At 50.0% G+C, this 20,516-nt stretch overlaps 2 protein-coding genes across 11 annotated transcripts in view; both read right to left on the minus strand.

Annotated features, from left to right (window-relative positions):
- Positions 1–20,516, minus strand: part of CDRT4 (CMT1A duplicated region transcript 4) — a 63,631-nt gene that overhangs the window by 9,493 nt on the left and 33,622 nt on the right. The window contains exon 3 of the mRNA XM_017348924.3: positions 14,670–14,751. Coding sequence (XP_017204413.2) covers positions 14,670–14,751 — 82 coding nt within the window. The remainder of the gene's footprint in view (positions 1–14,669; positions 14,752–20,516) is intronic.
- The window catches only part of TVP23C (trans-golgi network vesicle protein 23 homolog C), a 138,039-nt gene that overhangs the window by 7,539 nt on the left and 109,984 nt on the right, over positions 1–20,516 (minus strand). For 7 of the 10 annotated variants that reach the window (XR_011383248.1, XR_011383247.1, XR_011383256.1 and 4 more), the window contains 2 exons: positions 14,670–14,751; positions 1,442–5,004 (listed from right to left, as the gene is read on the minus strand). The gene's annotated coding sequence lies outside the window, so the exon portion shown is untranslated. Of the gene's footprint in view, positions 1–1,441; positions 5,022–14,669; positions 14,752–20,516 lie in introns of those variants that run through there. The other 3 variants (XR_011383250.1, XR_011383249.1, XR_011383251.1) reach the window with 2 other exon arrangements.

Here is a 20,516-nt window from a genome sequence, read left to right on the forward strand (position 1 = left end):
TTTGGCCTTGCTAATTCAGAGGCAGGACACTCACCTGGGACCTGTCATAGCCGTGTGACCCTAAAGATGTCCCTTAACCTCTCAGAACCTCAGTTACTTGGATTTCAGGCTCCCCCCTTATTTTTTTGGCTGTTGGAATTACTGGAGATTTCTAAAACATAAGCATGCTGATCAGCTCCCAGCATTTGATTGGAACGGGATGCAGAACATGCATCAGAATCAAAAGCTTCCCAGGGGATTCGAACACACAGCAAAATCTGGGGACTGCTATTCGAGAATCTAAACCAAAAACACCCAAGATTTGTAAGGTATGAAGGCACGTCAATTAGTCTGTGTGGGGATGGGTGGGGGCGGGGTAAGTGCAGGTGCTGTGGTGCAGCAGGTTAAGCCACCACTTGGGAAGCCTACATCCCATACCAGAGTGCTGCTGGTTCGAGTCCCAGCTACTCCACTTGCCATTCAGCTCCCTGCTAATGCATTCTGGGAGGCAGCAGGTGGTGGCTCGAGTGCTTGGGCTCCTGACACCCATATGGGAGACCCAGACAAAGTTCCAGGCTCCTGGCATTTGGGTAGTAAACCAGCAGATGGAAGGTCTGTCTGTGTGTGTCACTCTGCTTTTCAAACATTTTTTAAGAAGTGTGTAAAAAATAGTATTTAAAAATAAGTTTATTTTCATGAGAAAAAATAGAAATCCATACATGTACAGGATCTTCAAAAAGTTCACAGAAAATGCATATTATGAAAAATGTATACATGAATTTTGAAACTTTTTTATCAAAATAAATTTATCTTTTAATTCCATTTTCCAGAAACTTTCTGAAATGCCCTCGTATTATTATTGACCACTTGGAGATAGGTTATGGGACCAGTCCCTTTGCAGTTCTAAGGCAGAGACTTTTATTCCAGAATCCCTCATTATAAATAAATATTCAGTACTGGGCTCGGTGCTGCGGCACGGTAGGCTAAGCCTCCTCCTCCAGTGCCGGCATCCCATTTGGGCACTGATATGAGTCCCAGATGCTCCTCTTCCCATCCAGCTCTCTGCTATGGCATGGGAAGGCAGTAGAAGATGGCCCAAATCCTTGGGCCCCTGCACCTGCATGGGAGACCTGGAAGAAGCTCCTGGCTCCTGGCTTCATTTGGGAAGTGAACTAGCAGATAGAAGACCTTTCTCCCTGTCTCTCTCTCTGTCTGTCTGTAGCTCTACCTCTCAAAAACAAACAAATAAATAAATAAATAAACAATCTTAAACAAAAAAAAAATCCTTTAGTAACTTCTCATGGATTTCATTGAAAAAAAAAATTCAGTATTGCATCTCAGTGGCTGGAACACATTCAAGAACCATGGAGCATTTGCACCACTCCCGCCTGCCATCATCAGACCTGACTTAGATCAAAGGTGGAGAAGCAGTGGCTTACAGGACTGAGCTAAGGAAGCTGTGGCTGGGGCAGGATTCACACACGAAGCTAAGGATTGCCCGTCTCTGTCTGTGACCGAAAGCTGCATCCTTATCTCAGGAAACCATCTTGTAAAAGGATTTTTTTTTTTTTATGGATCTCAGGGTGGATTGGTGGATTAGAGCTTGGGAACAAGTCAGTCAGTCCCACACAGACGTGCTGGCCTCTGGCACTGGGCGGGGGTGGGGTGTGGGGTGCTGTTTGCAGTGCTGTGGTGGGCAAGGTGCGATCCTTATTCAGCATTTCCTAAAGTGGGTCCCCTAGAAAGCCAGACTCGCTCAAGATGCTAACAGGAGTTGCTTAAAGAAAAAAAAAAGGTAAGGTATGGTAAAAAAAAAAAGGTATGGTAGGGACCACAGCGAATAGCCATAAAGATTGGTGAGCCCAGGGTCTCCATTCACATGGTAAAAGTGGCTCTGCAACATGACAGGCCTCAGTCAGCTGGGCTTGGAAACACATGTCCTGTTAAACTCAAGGGTAAGCCTCCGCCTCTCACACCAGCATCCCATATGGGCACCGGATCAAGTCCCAGCTGTTCATCTTCCAATCCAGCTCCCTGCTAATGGCCTGGGAAAGCAGTAGAAGATGGCCCAAGTGCTTGGCCCCCTGCACCCATGTGAGAGACCCAGAAGAAGCTCCTGGCTCCTGGCTTTGGGTTGGCCCAGCTCCGTCCATTGTGGCCATTTGGGGAGGTGAACTAGCAGATGGAAGATTTCTCCTTCTCTCTGTCTGTAATTCTGCCTCTCAAATAAATAAATAAAATCTAAAAAAAAAAAAAAAAAAAAAAACCTGAGAGCAGGACTGCCAGGAGCCTATCATTGGTAGCTTGCTCCATAAATCTCCAAAAGAAAGGCCGAGTGTGCAGCAGCCTTTCACCGCAGGAAGTCATTCATTCATTCATTCATTCATTCGCTGGGTATGGCATCTGGTGGGACTAGCAGATTCTGAAGCCGTGTCCTGGTTCTGGAGGTGTGAACGCTGTGATGTCAGCAGACAGAGGATGCACCTGCTCAGGGTACAGCCGGGACTTCAGTCATCATCTCCTCTGCAGTCAGCCCTCGCCTCCCACAGAACTGTCCACACTCTGAAGCACGAGCCGACACCAGGCCCCAGTGCTTCAGGGCAAACTACTCCTACCAGGGGTCTTCAGAAAGTTCATGGAAAATGCGTTTTATGAAAAAACTAAGCCTGAAATCCAAACTTTTTTTTTGCACCCAAATAAACTCTTTTTTTTTTTTTTTTTAACAGGCAGAGATAGACAGTGAGAGAGAAAGACAGAGAGAAAGGTCTTCTTTCCGTTGGTTCACCCTTCAATGGCCGCCGCGGCCGGTGCACAGCGCTGATCTGAAGCCAGGAGCCAGGTGCTTCTCCTGGTCTCCCATGTGGGTGCAGAGCCCAAGCACTTGGGCCATCCTCCACTGCACTCCCGGGCCACAGCAGAGAGCTGGACTGGAAGAGGAACAAACGGGACAGAATCCGGCGCCCCAACCAGGACTAGAACCTGGGGTGCCAGTGCCACAGGTGGAAGATTAGCCAAGTGAGCTGTGGTGCCGGCAAACTCATCTTTCAATCCCATGTTCCATGGGTTTGTTTTTCTGTTTTTTCTTTTAAGTGCATTTGCGTTTCTGCCTCTGGGTAGCCTTTCTCCTCACTGCTCCAACCTGCAGGCTTCTTATCCCACACACATCTCATCTTTCGCCTCCCTCCGGGAGCCATCCCTAAGAGTCTCCTGGGACTCCCAAGGGAGAATCCATTTTCTCCACCAGGAACCTAATGCAGGTCCTCATTTCAGCTCTGCATTTTACCCTGCTCACCCTTCCGTTTCCTCTCCCCCTTCTCTCTGCTTCGTTTCCTGCCCGGGGGCTGCTCCTCATTTATTTTCTGCCGGAAAGGAAAGTGCCAGGAAAGCCCGAAGTGTCTGGGAAAGCCTCTCTCTCTGGCATCCCTGAGTGCAGTAAATGGCTTACACGCTCATCTCCATCCCAAATGATCTTGCAAGAGACCTACAGCGCCTCTTCTCTCGGACTCCTTGCGCTTCAGTCCTGGGGAAGGCACCAAACAGATACCCAACACCTCCCACCACCCCACCCCCACCTGGTGGCTGCTATGGAAACTCTTGCCACAGCCCCACCTCTGCTACCCTAAACCAGAGGTGGAGAGTGCGCACAGGATAGTTATTGGATGTGCCCTTCATGACACTGCAACTGGAGGGGGGGGGGGTTAGGGAACCCTAGAATTGCTAAGATAATAGGGACCAGGGTGGGGAGGGACAGGTTTGTCTTTCAGGAAACAGGAGGTGTTCTGTGTCCCCTCTCCCCATGCAGCCACATGGGGCTGGCCACCTTCTCTTTTTCATCACTGCCCTCACCAAACCCACCCGCTCAAAGAAGAGGGGCTCATTAGAATGCGGTTCAAAAGTCAGTTGCACGCAATGGGTCACTTAGGTGGCTGTACCTTCTAATATAGGCCAGGCCACTTCCTAGGAGAGCCATGATCACCCACAACAGCTGGGAGGGGCAGCGGCAGTCCCGTCAGAATTGACCAATTGATTGACTGATTGATTATAACCGATTTATGTGGCACTCATGGTGGAGAGGTGGGGTTGCCTCTGGATAGTACTTCCGCACTTGATGTATTTTCTGTGATGCTTCTTCATGTATGTCGAGGGTGCTTTATTTTCCAAAGTTGGAGCACAGTTCAAGTTTCCATGGCCACGCAGCATCTGTGCATGCATGGAGGCCTGTGTGCACACATTCAACAAATCCGTATTGCGGGGCCGTTGCCATGGCATAGTAGTCTAAGCCTCTGCCTGCGGTGCCCCCTGCACCCACATGGGAGACCTGGATGGAGCTGCAGGCTCTTGGCTTTGGATCAGCCTAGATCTGGCCATTGTAGCCACTTGCTGAGTGAACCAGGGACGGAAGACTTCTCTTCCTCTGTCTCTCCCTCTCTCTGTCTGTAACTCTGCCTCTCATTTAAATAAATCTTTAAAAAAATCTGTATTGCACTCCCAACACTACACATGTACTAGGTGCAGGACTTGCATTTGCCCAGAACCCACCGTGGATTCCCCACACTCATCTCTTGTTTTATGGTCTGCCCTTCTCAATTTTTGTCAAAGGGTCCTCCAGGCTATCTTCCTATGCTGACAATAAACTAAACGAGACTAATTCATGTCAGCAGAGACAAGAGCAGAGAAGTGCATCACACAGAACCCGTGCCATCAGCCACTCTACAGACAGGCACTGGGCATCCCCATGGGCCAGGCACTGAGCTGGGTGCTGGAGACACAAAGCAGGGTGAGGTTCAAGACACTCACGGGCCTGGGAGGACGACAGTCCACCAGTTTCTAATTCAGTTCAAGAGGGGGAAAAATGGTGGTGCTGGATTTCAAGGACAAGGACAATGGGCAGCGGGTAGGGTTCCAGTGCCAGCCGCAGTGTTTTCAAATCCTGCGTTATGTGCTTCTCTGCTTAGGATCCACTTTCTTCTCCCGGCATGCAGACGATACAGGCTGTTTACAAACGGCGTGTTTTCTGCTCAGGAACTGCAATATGGAATCGACTGAATGAACACGTTACACACTCACTTCAGGAGGAAGCACTAGGTCTTGGATACCCAGCAGGTGCGGCCATTTCATCTGAATTTTATGTTTGCCCAAGGAATATCCCATCATAAATATTAAATTCCTATTTTACGATGGAATATAAAGGCCCATTAAGCGCAAAATACATACAGGCCTATTAGCCGTGGCTCAAGTTCCGAATTTAAAACTCAAGCTTCTAGAACAAGCCAGGCAAGCATCATCAGAGGAAAGCTTTTCAACTTTTCTAGGGACGTTCTGGGGTACACTTGTCGATTGGCGAGAAACGTAGGGAAAAAATATGGAAAGTCTGGCAACAAGAAACAGCCCTACAACCTCTAAGTCAGGAAACCAGGCATAAAAGCTGTAGGCAATTTGTTCCCAGAGGCCTTCTCTCGGCCTGACAGCTGACCCGGGAGCGACGGGGACCATGGTAATGTGCGGCCACACAATGCCTAATCAATCAGGAACAGGAAGTCCCGCTCCACGGGAACAATGGGGACAGTGTGAACCCAGAGACCACGTCGGGGAACAGCCCGGCATTTCCCGGGACTGGACTCAAGCAGTGGGCCTGGCCACCTCACTTTGAAATGCCCAGAGCACTGGGAATCCAGGCCAGTGCTTGTTTTGAAGAGGAAGCCTTGCATTTGAGACTTTGCCCAGAAGCAAAAAAACAAAACAAAACAAAACAAAACAACTCACACTGACACCTTCTAAAAGGATTCCATTAGTCCAGCAACCTACTGACAGCTTATCCTCAATAGCCCATGGTTATCCCACTTCTTGCCAGAATTGGAGGCAACACCTGTGTCCCACACTTGAACCCAAGGCTTGGGTCACAGATAGGTGGCCCTCAATTACGATGGAATCGAAAACATTGAGTTCGTCTGGGGTGGATTGTCATGATTGAGCTGCAAAGTAAATTGCCAAACTGAAAATTTAAGTTTGTACTTTGTCGTGAATGCTCTTCACCCGTACCCGGCAATCACAGGAGCCCTCGAGCTGCTTCCAAAACAGAAACTACACAAAGGGAAGTTGGGAAGTTGCAGCATTTGGGGATGAAGCAAAGAGAGGCAAGCTTGGGGAGGGATCCTCGGCGCTGCTGAAGCCAGCAGGTGGAGAAAGGGGAGCTCACTCCGAAGCTGTGCAGAGACAAGCTCCATCCCATCGGCAGAGTCCCTCCGGTACCCTCTCCACACGTGGCCACCCCAGCGACTAAAAGGTTCCAAGGAAGAAGTCGAAGCAATCATTACCACCCCTGGGAGAGCAATCCAAGCCATGGACCCCGCTGATGATGGCCATGTGTCTCCATGTGTCATCCGTAACGCCTAACACAATTCTACATCCACATTCTGCTCTGTGTGTTTTCAAAGTGGAAATGATGCACCGGCATTATAGAGAGCCTTGTAAATAAGCTCCCACTCATCAGCACACAACTGTCACCTCACCCAGTTCTTACAGGGTGATGGCCACAGAACGCACATGTTCTTTCGAATCTTTCATTGTTGCTCCACCCTCCTGACTGTATCTTCTCATTTTGTTCAAGATTGCTCATCATTATTTTTTTTTTTATTTTTATTTTTTTGACAGGCAGAGTGGACAGTGAGAGAGAGAGAGACAGAGAGAAAGGTCTTCCTTTTGCCATTGGTTCACCCTCCAATGGCTGCCGCGGCCGGCGCACCGCGCTGATCTGATGGCAGGAGCCAGGTACTTATCCTGGTCTCCCATGGGGTGCAGGGCCCAAGCACTTGGGCCATCCTCCACTGCCTTCCCGGGCCACAGCAGAGAGCTGGCCTGGAAGAGGGGCAACCGGGACAGAATCCGGCGCCCGACCGGGACTAGAACCCGGTGTGCCGGCGCCGCAAGGCAGAGGATTAGCCTAGTGAGCCACAGCGCCGGCCCCTCATCATTATTTTAGAGAATGCTTACCAGTCCATCCCGTGAATGAACCATGTTCAATCATGCCTCCATTTGGGGACCGTAAGGTGTTTCGATTTTAGCTACTGTAAGCGATGAGCAGTGTCATTTTAAGAGGAAGGACTTGGGGCCAGCCCATAGCAGGTAAAGCCACCGCCTGCAGTGCTGGCATCCCAGATGGGCGCCGGTTCGAGTCCCAGCTACTCCATTTCCAATCCAGCTCTCTGCTATGGCCTGGAAAACCAGTGTAAGATGGCCCAAGTCCTTGGGCCCCTGCACCCTCATGGGAAGACCCAGAGGAAGCTCCTGGCTCCTGGCTTCAGATCAGCACAGCTCCAGCCACTGCGGCCAAATGGGGAGTGAACCAGCGGATGGAAGACCTCTCTTTCTCTCTCTCTCTCTCTGCCTCTCCTTCTCTCTCTGTGTAACTCTGACTTTCAAATAAATACATCTTAAGAAAAAAAGAAGGACCCACTGATGCCCCACTGCTGTGTATAACCATCTACAGCACAGAGAACGTTGGCTGCCAGTGGTTTCTTGTCCCCCAAAGACCTCAGGACTGCCAGCGTCGCTCCCTTCCAACTCCTTTGTCTTCACAGACAAAGAGCAAGGAAGATGTTTGCCCCCATAGTCTCTAAGGTTCTGATCCACCCGTTCCTAGGTCTACCATCCACTGCAGAGCAGTCCAGTACTAACGATGAGGCCAGAAACTAAGATGGAGGCTGTGTGTGAGCTGGCTCCCAGCGCCAAAGTGAGGCAGACTCCAGAAAGTCCTCCATCCCCACCCCCACCCCTGCAGTTACCCCTCCAGTCACAGAAGAAGTCAAACAGAATCAGCTCCCTGCAGTTAGACTCTGCTGTGGACAAGGAGACGGGCCTGAGAAGCACCTCAGCCACAGTGATGCTTTAGGAAGACAGAGGCGAAGGTTGGATGCCTCGCAGTGCGATGGCAAAGGAAATGGCACTGGGATGGATGAAAAGATCCTCTAAACTTTCAAGGCACGAGGCTTAGGAGCTGTAGGAGCTGCATGAAGGCCACCAAGAACTGTCTCCAAACGTCTAGGTACAAAACGCCCCAGCCAATTGAAGTCTCATTGGCAAGATGCTGAGTGACTGCTGGGAAGACCAAAGAACCACAGAAAGCAAACCGATTTACCACAAAAGCACGGCGACATGGCCAGTGTCCTATCTTCCCACAGCAGGCCCTTCCAGCATTATCGTCTCCCATTAAAATCATAGCTGCTCTTCACTAGGTCCTGAGTCATCAAGAAATTGTCAAAGCCATCACGCTAAGTGAAATAAGGCAGTCTCGAAGGACAGTATCTGATTCCAGTTAACTTGTGGTACCTAAAGTAGTCAAAGCTCACAGAAGCAGAGAATAGAACATGGCTGCATGCTACAGCCTGGGAAAGCAGTAGAGGATGGTTGGGCCCCTGCACCCACGTGGGAGACCCAGAAGAAGCTGCTGGCTCCTGGCTTCAGATCAGCGCAGTTCTGGCCATTGTGGCTATGTAGGGAGTGAACCAGCAGATGGAAGACCTCTCTCTCTCTCTCTCTCTCTCTCTCTCTGCCTCTCCTCTCACTGTGTAACTCTTTCAATAAATAAATCTTTTTAAAAAAAAAATCTCTCCTTTACACACAAACTCACATAGCAGCTACATCAAAAACAGGATTACAAAAAAAAAAAAAAAAAGAACAGTGGATGCCAAGGGCTGATAAGTGAGGAGAAGATGGGAGATCACCCACTGGGTATAAAAATTCAGTTATGCAAACTTGGTAAGTTCTAGAGAGCTGTTGTACAATATTTTGTTAAGAGCACAGGGGCCAGCACTGTGACATAGCGGGTAAAGCCTCTGCCTGCAGCAGCAGCATCCCATATGGGCACCAGTTCAAGACCCAGCTGCTCCACTTGTGATACAGCTCTCTACTGCTGATGGCCTGGGAAAGCACTGGAACATGGCCCATGTGCTTGGGCCCCTGTACCCATGTGAGAGACCTGGAGGAAGCTCCTGGCTCCTGGCTTCAGATCAGCCCAGCTCCAGCTATTACGGCCATTTAGGGAGTGAACTAGCAGATGGAAGACCCCTCTCTCTCTCTCTCCCTCCTTCTATCTGTAACTCTGCCTCTCAAATAAAAAAATAAATCTTAAAAAAAAAAAAGAGCACAGTATTGTGCACTTAAAAATGTGAGGGCAGATCTCACAAGTTTTTAAAGGGCACACAAAGAAAACCTTGGAGGTGGTACATATTTTGATCACTTTGATTGCAATGATCACTATCATGGGCGTGTATGCAAACACCCACGCTCATTAAAATGTAAACATTAAACATGTGAAGACTTTTATATATTAATTACATCTCAGTAAAGCAATTTTTTTTTGACAGGCATAGTGGACAGTGAGAGAGAGAGAGACAGAGAGAAAGGTCTTCCTTTGCCGTTGGTTCACCCTCCAACGGCCGCCGCGGCCGGCGCACCGCGCTGATCCAATGGCAGGAGCCAGGTGCTTCTCCTGGTCTCCCATGGGGTGCAGGGCCCAAGGACTTGGGCCATCCTCCACTGCACTCCCTGGCCACAGCAGAGAGCTGGCCTGGAAGAGGGGCAGCCGGGACAGAATCCGGCGCCCCGACCGGGACTAGAACCTGGTGTGCCGGTGCCGCTAGGCAGAGGATTAGCCTAGTGAGCCGCAGCGCTGGCCAAAGCTATTTCTTTTTTCCAGAAAAGGAAATTGCTTGGTGTTGTCCCACATTACCTATTAGAAAGCAAGTAAGACTGGAAAAGACATGTTTGCATGGTTTCCCTGGCATTGTGCAAGGGAGATGGACTTGGAAACAGCACAAATGAGTCCCAGAAAAGCAAGTGAATAAGGGGGGTAGGGGGTGGGATCCATTGTCTGTATGAGCTGATGAGAGCAATCCCCTTTGCTTTCTTCACAAAGCAGCTTTCTGAAAATTGACACTCTTAAGTAACTCCTAGGTGTCCCATGGTAAGTGATTATTCTGGCATCTGAAGTGCTAAAATTTTCCTTTAAGCTTTGTCGGAATTCATCACTTCCCCACCAAAACATTATCAGTGTATGCCTTCAGTACCACTGGGAACTTGATAATTATCAAAATATGTTCCTAGGGCACACCTCTTGTCTGAGACTAGATTGCTGTTTCCAACTGCTTACTAAGCAAGTTCCTCTTAGTGTTTGTCCCCTTCCATTAAATTTAAGCCTCTTCGAAGCCAATGGCAGTATCCAATATCAGCCCAAACTATCACCGTCATTCCTGACCCTCAAAGCAGGAACTCAGTGCCTCCTCCCTTCTGATGCCCTGGATTCAGGCTCTGGTCCCCAAACACGTCTCCTTACCCGTGTTTTATTTCCCTCCAGTTCATCGTCCATAGGGCAAGGACAAGCATAATCACTTCTAGACATAAGCACTCATGTGACCAACCAAAGTTTACTGACTGCCTGTAACGTGCTGCGTGCTACAGTAGGCATGATGCCCAAAGCAGAGAGAGCCAACTGGGTGAGAGCTGATCACATCACACGCTTTTTCTACTGCCAGGAAGATAGAACGCACAGCCCTTAGTACAAGGGTACAAAACCCTTCAAGATCTAGTCCTAGGGCCAGCGATGTGGCGTAGCAGGTAAAAAGCCACTGCCTGATGCACCAGCATCCCAACTGGGTGCCAGCTCATGTCCCAGCTGTTCCACTTCTGATCCAGCTCCCTGCTAATGGCCTGGGAAAAGCAGTGGAGGATGGCCCAAGTGCTTGAGGCTCTGCCACTCCCATGGGAGACCTGGAAAAAGCTCCTGGCTCCTGGCTCCTGGCTCCAGCCTGGTTCAGCTCCAGCAATTGTGGCCACTGGGGAGTGAATCAGTGAATGGAGGATCTCTCCGTTTCTCTGTCTCTCCCTCTCTTTCTAATGCTGCCTTTCAAATAAATAATTTAAAAAAAAAAAAAAAAACAAGATCTAGTCCCCTAGTCCCATGAAAACTTCCCAATCTCAGCATCTACCACCATGATACTCTCTCTACATACTCTCCCCTGCACATGCATGTACACATATGCAAACACACCTATCCACATAGTCACAAACATATGCAAACATATACATGCACATGCATGCTCAGAAATATGTGTGAGCACATATAAATACATATATGCACAAATGTGTCCATGTGCACACTAACCATGTACACATGCATAAGCATACACATGTGCACACATTCGCATACATGCACAAACAAAAATACATACATCACAATACAAACCTATACTCATATACACATGTGTACACACATGTACTTGCACTCATAGTGCATATACCCACATATACAAACATGTACATGCAGGCCCATGCACCCATGCACCCATGCTCACACACACCTACACTCAAACACACACATACAAACATACACTTGTCACTCCAAGCGCCCCACCATTCCTAATGCTCTCCACACTCGTGCCTTTATCCTCCACATGTACAGTTGCCTTTGCCCTGAATTCTTGTCTCTCTCCCCACTTCTAATTTGCTGCAAGTCCTCCAAAAACCAGCGTGTAGCTCAACCAATGCCGGCAACTGTTTCCCAACCCTTCCAGGATGGAATCTGTCTTGTGCTGGCAGAGGAAGGTAAAAATGACTGTGTTACAGGTACCATGTTGGGAGAATCATATGGGATTTTCTTGGGGCCTTGAGCAAATGGATAAAATTGCTTTCACAGTCGGAAACTGAAGACAAGAAGAGGAAGCTGGAAGACATCCCCACGCAGAGCCACACCGCCCTGGCTCAGATCATCACTTGAGGCCGCGCCCTCTCTCCCGGCCCGGGGAAAGCCTGGCCACCGTCCCCCTCCTCACACACAGGTCCCAGCACCCAGAGACAAGTCGTCCCACTGTCGTTCTCACACCATTTTCCTTCTCTCCTTCTTGGAACCTCCCACATCACTCACTGACATCCTTGGTGGTGTCCGGTGGTGACTTCTGGACCCTTTTTCTTTGCCTCCACATCCACCCAAGGTGACATCGGCCAGTTCTGTGGTCTTACCTTCCATCCATTTGCCAAATCTTAACTCTAAGGCTGACTTTGTCCCAAATCCAACTGCCATCTCTACACCTGCATTTGTATGTGGAAAGAGATCCCAAGCTTCTCCCGGCTCAAACTCTTGATTTACTCCCTAAAATGTTCCCCTTGGTCTCTCCCACCTCAGGATGAGGCTCCATCATTCAGCAGATTGCCCAATTCATTTTTTATTTTATTTTTTTATTTTTATTTATTTTTTTGACAGGCAGAGTGGACAGTGAGAGAGAGAGAGACAAAGAGAAAGGTCTTCCTTTTCCATTGGTTCACCCTCCAATGGCTGCTGCGGCCGGCGCGCTGTGGCCGGCATGCTGCGCTGATCCGATGGCAGGAGCCAGGTGCTTCTCCTGGTCTCCCATGGGGTGCAGGGCCCAAGCACTTGGGCCATCCTCCACTGCACTCCCTGGCCACAGCAGAGAGCTGGCCTGGAAGAGGGGCAACCGGGACAGAATCCGGCGCCCCGACCAGGACTAGAACCCGGTGTGCCAGCGCCGCAGGCAGAGGATTAGCCTATTGAGCCGCGGTGCCGGCCCAGATTGCCCAATTCAAACATCTCAGGTTTGTCGAAAGTCCTCCAGCTTCTTCACTGAGTACATCCAGGCCGTTACCCTCCCCAACAGCCTGCCATTACTTAACTTTTCTACATCTCCAGCCTAGTCCAAGACATTAACATCTACTAACGGGGCTGCTGAGCAGCTGCTAACCGGCCTCGCCTTTCCCCCTATAATTCCTTCTCTGCAGTAGACCCAGGGTGATGATCTTTAAAATTAAATCCTTTCCTTATCTAACTCCAGTGGCTTCCCCTTCATTTAGGATACAGTCAATGTTCCTAATCTTGACCTACAAAACTCTATTTGATCTTGGCCCCTGTCAACCTGTCCAGTCTTAGCCAGAGCCACTCACCCCTTCACTCACTGGACCTGGCCACACTGACCTTCCTTCTCTTCTTTAAACACCTCGAGCTTCTGCTCGGGATGCACTTGACCCAAATCTTCATGTGGGATATTTCTTCCTATAAGTCAGAACTCACCCAAAATGTCACCTCCTCAGTGGAGCCTTTCCCTTTCTACCCATTGCATCCACCAGTAATTACCACTTCTCCCAATTTATCTCTCTGCATGACACTAAACCTCCTGGCATTTCTTATGGTTTCTCTTAACCAACTAGAAATTTCCATGAGGGTGGGTTCCCCAGGCACTGGGACCAAAACCATTAGATGAATGAATGTCACTGAAACTTCCCCTTGAATCTCCAAGGATCATGGAAAGTCCATTCATCTGGTAGCTACTCCCTTGTACAGAACACAGTGGAAAGCACAGATCAGCAGACTAGCTGACTTGACCTCTACTATTAGAGGTCAAATGCCAAACAATGAGACATTATCAAAAACGTATGATAAGCAAATTGGCTAGTGGAAAGGCCTGCGTTCAAATCCTTGTGTTTCACCTTACTCCTCTAAGGGGGTAAAGCACTTGCCCTCTCTCTCCAGGCCATACATTTTCCCCATCTGCAGCATGGGAATGACACACCTCTCCTGTGGGATGTCTGTAAAGAAGAGTGAGGTACTGCACGCAGAATACCTGCCACGTTGCCAGTGCCCAGTGAAGAGCGACGACTCAAGCATTCAGAACCACAGTCGTCTGGGATTCAGCCATGGTTCAAAGGTGCAATGAAATCCTGTCTGGCCGGCGCCGCCATAGCGCAATAGGCTAATCCTCCGCCTTGCAGCGCCGGCACACCAGGTTCTAGTCCCGGTCGGGGTGCCGGATTCTGTCCCGGTTGCCCCTCTTCCAGGCCAGCTCTCTGCTGTGGCCCGGGAGTGCAGTGGAGGATGGCCCAAGTGCTTGGGCCCTGCACCCACATGGGAGACCAGGAGAAGCACCTGGCTCCTGGCTTCGGATCAGCGTGGTGCGCCGGCCATAGAGGCCATTGGTGGGTGAACCAACGGAAAAAAGGAAGACCTTTTTCTCTGTCTCTCCCTCTCTCACTGTCCACTCTGCCTGTCAAAAAATAAAATAAAATAAATAAAAATAAAAAAATTAAAAAAAAGAAATCCTGTCTTTCATGAAAAGAGCCCATGGGGCCTAACAGTACCAAATTCCAACTCAAGCCCTTTTACACTTTTCCTCCAAACCTCCATTTCCATTCCCACATGGCCCCATGGGGGCTCTATTCCCTCCACGCCCAGCAAGCATGGCCATGTCTCATCACCGTCAAACATCGCCACACTGGAGGCATCTTCCATACGCTGTTGGTGGGTGCGACTGTCTTTTCACATGCATCTGTTTTCTTCCATCATAATGATCACACGCGTGTGTATGTGGCCCTCGCGTTCTGCTCACTCTGTATCTCTTTCCAAGATGGCTCCAATGGCCCCTGTGCTTTGGGATCCTGGTCCCAACCTCTAAGTGGAATTAGGAGTCCCCATTCTGTGCTCCCAATATCTGATCTGCACCCCATCTCTCAGGACCATCTAGCATATTGGTGTGTTGGTTGGTGTGGGTTTCTCTCTCTCTCTCTCTCTCTCTCTCTCTCTCTCCTTAAATTGTATTTCTTAAGTCTCAGAAGCAAGATCTTTAAATTCCAGTCAACTCCTGGCCCACAGGTTGTCTCACAGGGTGAGGACTGACTACGGTCCGGCTTACCTTGATATGACCTCTTTTCTTGCTCACTTCTCCCAGCTGGAAGCTCCTGCAAGTCCTTGGTGTCATTCATTTTACTAGGTTTCTGAAACACATAGAAAGAGAAAGGTAAACTGTCAAAAATATAACGGAACATAACTAGGATGAATGACTTCGGGGGCAATGGACAGCCAAAACCATACAGCATTGGTGCCTGGGAGTGGAAGTGGAAATTTCAGTTGCTCCTTTCCCTAGAGGTCACTGGAAGTGGGGAGAAATCTGTAGTCATTCGTTTCAAGTGGATCTTTCTAGGCACACACACAGACACTATACAACAAAACATAACCACTGCAATCCACATATAGAAACTGTGTGTGTGGGTAACATGCCAGAAATGTTGAAGTTCTGACAAAAGAAGTTTTTGTTGAGTCAGAAATGCAATTAAACAACAAGGACTTCAATGTGTGTCCTTGGCAGGGCAGGGGGATGGATCAAATGCCCTTAAAATCCGGGAATGGGCCCTTTGTGCAGGGTGTTGTGTGGCCCCTCCTCTCCTCAGTGAAGGTTTGGCTTTTTTTTTTTCTTTTTTAGATTTGTTTATTTATTTTAAAGGCAGCATTACAGAGATAGAGGGAAAGACATACTCCCCAAATGGCTGCAACAGCCAGAGTTGGGCCAGGCTGAAGCCAAGAACCAGGAGCTTCATCCAGGTCTCCCATGAGGGTGCAGGGGCCCAAGCACTTGGGCCATCATCTACTGCTTTCCTCAGGCTCTTTAGTAGGGAGCTGGATTGGAAGTGGAGCAGCTGGGACTCGAACTAGTGCTCATATCTGAAATCACAAGCAACAGCTTAACCCGCTGTGCCACGGCATGGCCCAGGTCTAGCTTTTGAGAATCACCTGTGTGTAGCATTGCAGGAAAGTCAGCTCATTCCTTCCTGTCCAGCTGTGTCTGTGAAATACTATTCTGTGCATATTTCCATGTATGAAGGAGGCAACTGATTGGAGAATTAGCCAAAGTTGCCCCGAGTGGTTAAGCTGCATATTAGCAATTGTTTTGAGTGAAATGTGGCATAGAATTAAAAAGCATGTGTTCAGGAGATGACTTAGCTGTGTGATCAGGAACAAGATACTTAAACTTGGTCTCAGTGTTCTCACCCGTAGAACAGAGGCAATAAGAACCCCTCTTAGCTTTTCTTGAGGAATTAATGAGATAATTCATATAAGCATTGAGCACAGGCCTAGACACATGATAAGAGCCTATCTGTTGGAATGTTATCATCATGAAAATTCGGGCTGATGGTGTCTTCCATAGTGCCAGAACAGTGTGCACCAACATTTAGGCTGGAAAATTAATGACCAAGTACATGCTCTCAAAAACCAGCCACCAGGATGAAGAGCAGGGAAGAGATTGGAGCAAAGGGGATTAGAAGATGTGTTCAGGGGACCCTTCACCTGCCACATGCTGCTGTCTCCACCTCTCGCCAAGCCCATCCCACCTTCCCAATTTTTCCCAAGAGTCCTGTTTACATCACCCTCTCACCAAGAGGACAACCTCTAGAGCTCACTCCTGAGCCCAGGCAGGTCTGAGGCATCAAATGTCTACTTGTAGCCACATACATGTTCACTTGCACATAAACATGCACAGTCCTAAGGAAGACATCCATGTAGCCCTGGGCATGAGAAGGAGTCGAGAAGTCACACATACATGCATGAGCATGCCCACAAACACACATGTGCACACACCTGTGTTTACCTCTCCAAAGTCACCAGCCATGCCTGCCGTGACCCCCTCCTGCCTTTGACTTCCCTGCCCTGGCTGAGTTCTATCTCCCACCTCAGATCCCTCCAGCTGCAATCTGGAGTGACTTGATGCACACAACCAGGTCGAGGAGTCTTGCCATATTCCTACCAGAATCAATCTGGAGAGGTAGGTGCGTAGGCAAGCAAGCAATGTTAAAGGGGGTGCAGGGTGGAGCACAGAACTTGGGGTTCTGAAATCCAGATTCACCTCCGTATGCCTACTCTGCAGCAAGTTCCTTCGTCTTTCTGAACCTCAACTCCTTATAGCCAAGGTGGGAGCCATCCGTCCCATGGGATGTTGTGACAATCCCATTAATACAGGCGGAAGAATTTCACGAGCTTTATGACTGTCAACTTCAGTGGTGAACACCAGGAACCATGAACTATCTGTGTCCATTTCATTCTCTGGTCTGTGACTTGGGGCTCATTTTGGTAGCAGGAGAGTTAAATGACACTGGCATGCAAGGTGAGCATAAACTCTAGAGAGAGCAGAAGGGTCGTGTCAGCCAGGAACCGGCAAAGACCCCAGAGAGGGGACGGTGAGTGTGGATGCTGTCTTGGGTTTGTCTGTGGTCCGTGGAGTGGCAGTGGGGTAGGAAGGGAAAGTGGAGGTTCTATGTAACTGGCTTAGACACTCAGAATTATTCATCCCTGAGAAGTCTTTGGAATTCCATGCCAGCAAGTGTGAGTGTGCAACTCATTTTCCTCTGCCCCTCACAACCCCATCATTTATCAACATCCCAGGGCCCCCCAAGGAAACAGACCCGAAGATTCAACAGCAACTGGTCACAGGAGGCCTGTGGTAGGCAGCCCAGGAGATGGCTCCCAAGGACCTTGGCTCCTGAAGTTCATGTCCTTGTGAAATCTCCTCCCCTCATGTCTGAGCCACCACTCAGAGTGACCTCCTCTTCTTTTTTTTTTTTTTTTTTTTTTTTTTTGACAGGCAGAGTGGACAGTGAGAGAGAGAGACAGAGAGAAAGGTCTTCCTTTGCCGTTGGTTCACCCTCCAATGGCCGCCGCAGCCAGCGCGCTGTGGCCGGCGCACCGCGCTGATCCGATGGCAGGAGCCAGGTGCTTCTCCTGGTCTCCCATGGGGTGCAGGGCCCAAGCACCTGGGCCATCCTCCACTGCACTCCCGGGCCAAAGCAGAGAGCTGGCCTGGAAGAGGGGCAACCGGGACAGAATCCGGCGCCCCAACCGGGACTAGAACCCGGTGTGCCGGCGCCGCTAGGTGGAGGATTAGCCTAGTGAGCCGCGGCGCCGGCTGACCTCCTCTTCTAACAAACAGAATCTTCCTATGGTCCAAGGGACGGACTCACTTCTGAGATTGTTTCAAGACTCTGGCTTCCATTTTAATCATTCTTTCTCTCTCTCCAGCCCCCCCACCCATGCCCTCCCCGTCTCTTTCATTCATTCTGAGGGATACCAGCTGCCTTGAAGAGCCCATGAGGCAGGGATCCAAGCAGTATTTCCAGTCAACAGCCAGCAAAGAACAGAGACCCTCAGTTTACCAGCCTGGGACAACTCAATCTTGCCATGGACCAAGCGAGTGAACTTGAACATAGATCGTCCTCCCCTTGAGCCTTCAGATGAGACCACAACCTCAGCCAAAATCATGAGTGCAGCCCCATGGGCAGACCCTGAGACCAAGGCAGGCAGTAGATTCCTGACCCACAGACATGGCGGCATAAAAAATATTCAGTGACTACGTTTGGGAGTAATTTTTTTACACAGGAAGAGATCACCAACACAAGGCCCTCACCAGGCATGCTAAGGGAAAGCCCCACCCATGAGACTGACACAGAGGAGGGTTTTGCCCTCTGGCAGCTGTGGGGGAAATCTCAATGCATTATTCCTCCATTTCCATTCCACTCCCATCTCTAGGAGACAATGCAACTTCTACCAAAAAGAAAAAAATTTCATGAAGGTAAACTTGCTAAGCCCCAGAACATAAGACAATAATGAAGTGACTCTTGCAATAAGGCTGATGTTGGCCAGGCCTCGTAGCCACGGGGGATGCACGGATGTGATGTGGACGGAGAAGTCCAGGTTGGGGCAGGGATGAGACGTAAGGGGAGGCCCAGAGATGGCATGAGGGCATTTTGCTTCTCACAAGACTTGAAAGGTATGGAGAGCTGGAATTTGGAAGACAAAGCAATAATGAATGCCCTTGGCATCAAATTGGCTTTGTGAAAGCAGAGAGACCAACAAGTCAAGTCCTATTATGGAGCTCTTATCCAACCTTACTATGTAAATGCTTCTTGGCTCTATCCAGGCCCCAAAGTTGCAGAAAGAGTATAGCAAGTCTCCCTGTCTTGCTTGTCAGTACAAGTACTCACACCTTTGCATGTGCACACACACACATACACACACACGTGCAGACACACACATGTGGACACACACACATAGCTTGATCAGGAAAAATTTCCAGGGCCTACAGCACGAAGATCGAAGATGGTATGGGATTTTTTTTTTTTTTTTTTGACAGGCAGAGTGGACAGTGAGAGAGAAAGACAGAGAGAAAGGTCTTCCTTTGCCATTGGTTCACCCTCCAATGTCCGCCGCGGCTGGCGCGTTGCAGCCGGCGCACCGCGCTGATCCGATGGCAGGAGCCAGGTGCTTCTCCTGGTCTCCCATGGGGTGCAGGGCCCTAGTACTTGGGCCATCCTCCACTGCACTCCTGGGCCACAGCAGAGAGCTGGCCTGGAAGAGGGGCAACCGGGACAGAATCCGGCGCCCCGACCGGGACTAGAACCCGGTGTGCTGGCGCCGCAAGGCGGACGATTAGCCAAGTGAGCCGCGGCGCAGGCTTAAAGATGGTATGAATTTCAACACCTCCCTTGTGTGTGCCTTGCTTGGACGGGGCTGCTCTGATTAAGAGGCTGAAAGCCACCGGCCTAGAAGCTGGAGTTTCTCCATAGACCCCATTGGAGCCTAGGTCATCTACGGGGTCCCACGAGGGCTTTCCTTGAATTGCTGAGCACCTAGGACACAAAGATGAAGAAGCCACCTGCTGTGCAAGTGACTCTAACAATCACCTTTATCGTCAGCCATTCCCCTTGGCTTTCTCTAAAGTCTTTGTATATTGAAAGCTATTACCTTATCAACACTTCATAAAAACGGGCATGTCCCCTGTATCCCTGTGTGACTGGCTGGTCGTCTTCCTTGGAGCTGGCACGGTCCCAGGTCACCACAGTCGGGTGACCTACAAAGCAGTGCTGAGGTCTAACCCACTGCACCAGCGACAGGTCCCCAGGTCACTTTGCTTCTCTGCACCTCCGTTTCTGCCTGGGTGAGAACAGAGGGGTTGGGGTCTACCACAGCCAGGCGCCCTTCCGGCTCTGACCGGAAGGTGTCCCCAGCCCTCCCCGCACCGCGGGGGCCCCGGAGCCTGGAATGCAACTGAGGTTTCCTAACTTCCCACCAAATAAATTCCTTATGAGGCCACCTCCTGGGTTGATCCTCATGGAGGGAACATAGCAAACGCTGAACTGCAAAACTCCGCTTGTTCTCATTCCCGGCTGCCTTGCACAAGGACAAGAAGCTAACTTTTGCCCTCTAGGGTGGGAAATGCGAAAGACGCAAGTGCAGAGCCCTGCAAACCAAGACCACAACCACCACCGACCCCTCCCAGGCGCCACGCCATCCGCTGGGTGGAAATTCCACAAGCAGAAGGTGCCCGGCCCGACTCCCGCTCTGGCTCCCCTGCCAGTGGCCGTCAACCTGTTTCTGTCCTGGTGGAGTTACGACGTGGAGCCAGAAATCTGGAAGAATTTAACACCCAGTCGATTCAGACACAGGAAAACACTGTTCAGAGTAAACACTGGAATCCCTCCCTCATCGTGCAGGAATGTGGGGCCAGCAGGGTCTGAGCTCAGCAGCTTCCCAGAAAAGCCCCCGCTAAGCGCTCCCTCGCTCGCTAGCTCGCTCTCGGCTTTGGGGCTGCAGCCCTGGAGGGCCGGGCGGGGCTCTGCAGGCTGTGTTCTGGCGACACAGGGGCGAGGCTTAGGTCAGCACAGGGCGCTACTCCCTCACCATGGAAACATGGGCAACGCTGGCCGCAGCCTCT

This window comes from Oryctolagus cuniculus, chromosome 17 (assembly GCF_964237555.1).
Source record: "Oryctolagus cuniculus chromosome 17, mOryCun1.1, whole genome shotgun sequence".
In the NCBI taxonomy this organism is placed as follows: domain Eukaryota; kingdom Metazoa; phylum Chordata; class Mammalia; order Lagomorpha; family Leporidae; genus Oryctolagus; species Oryctolagus cuniculus.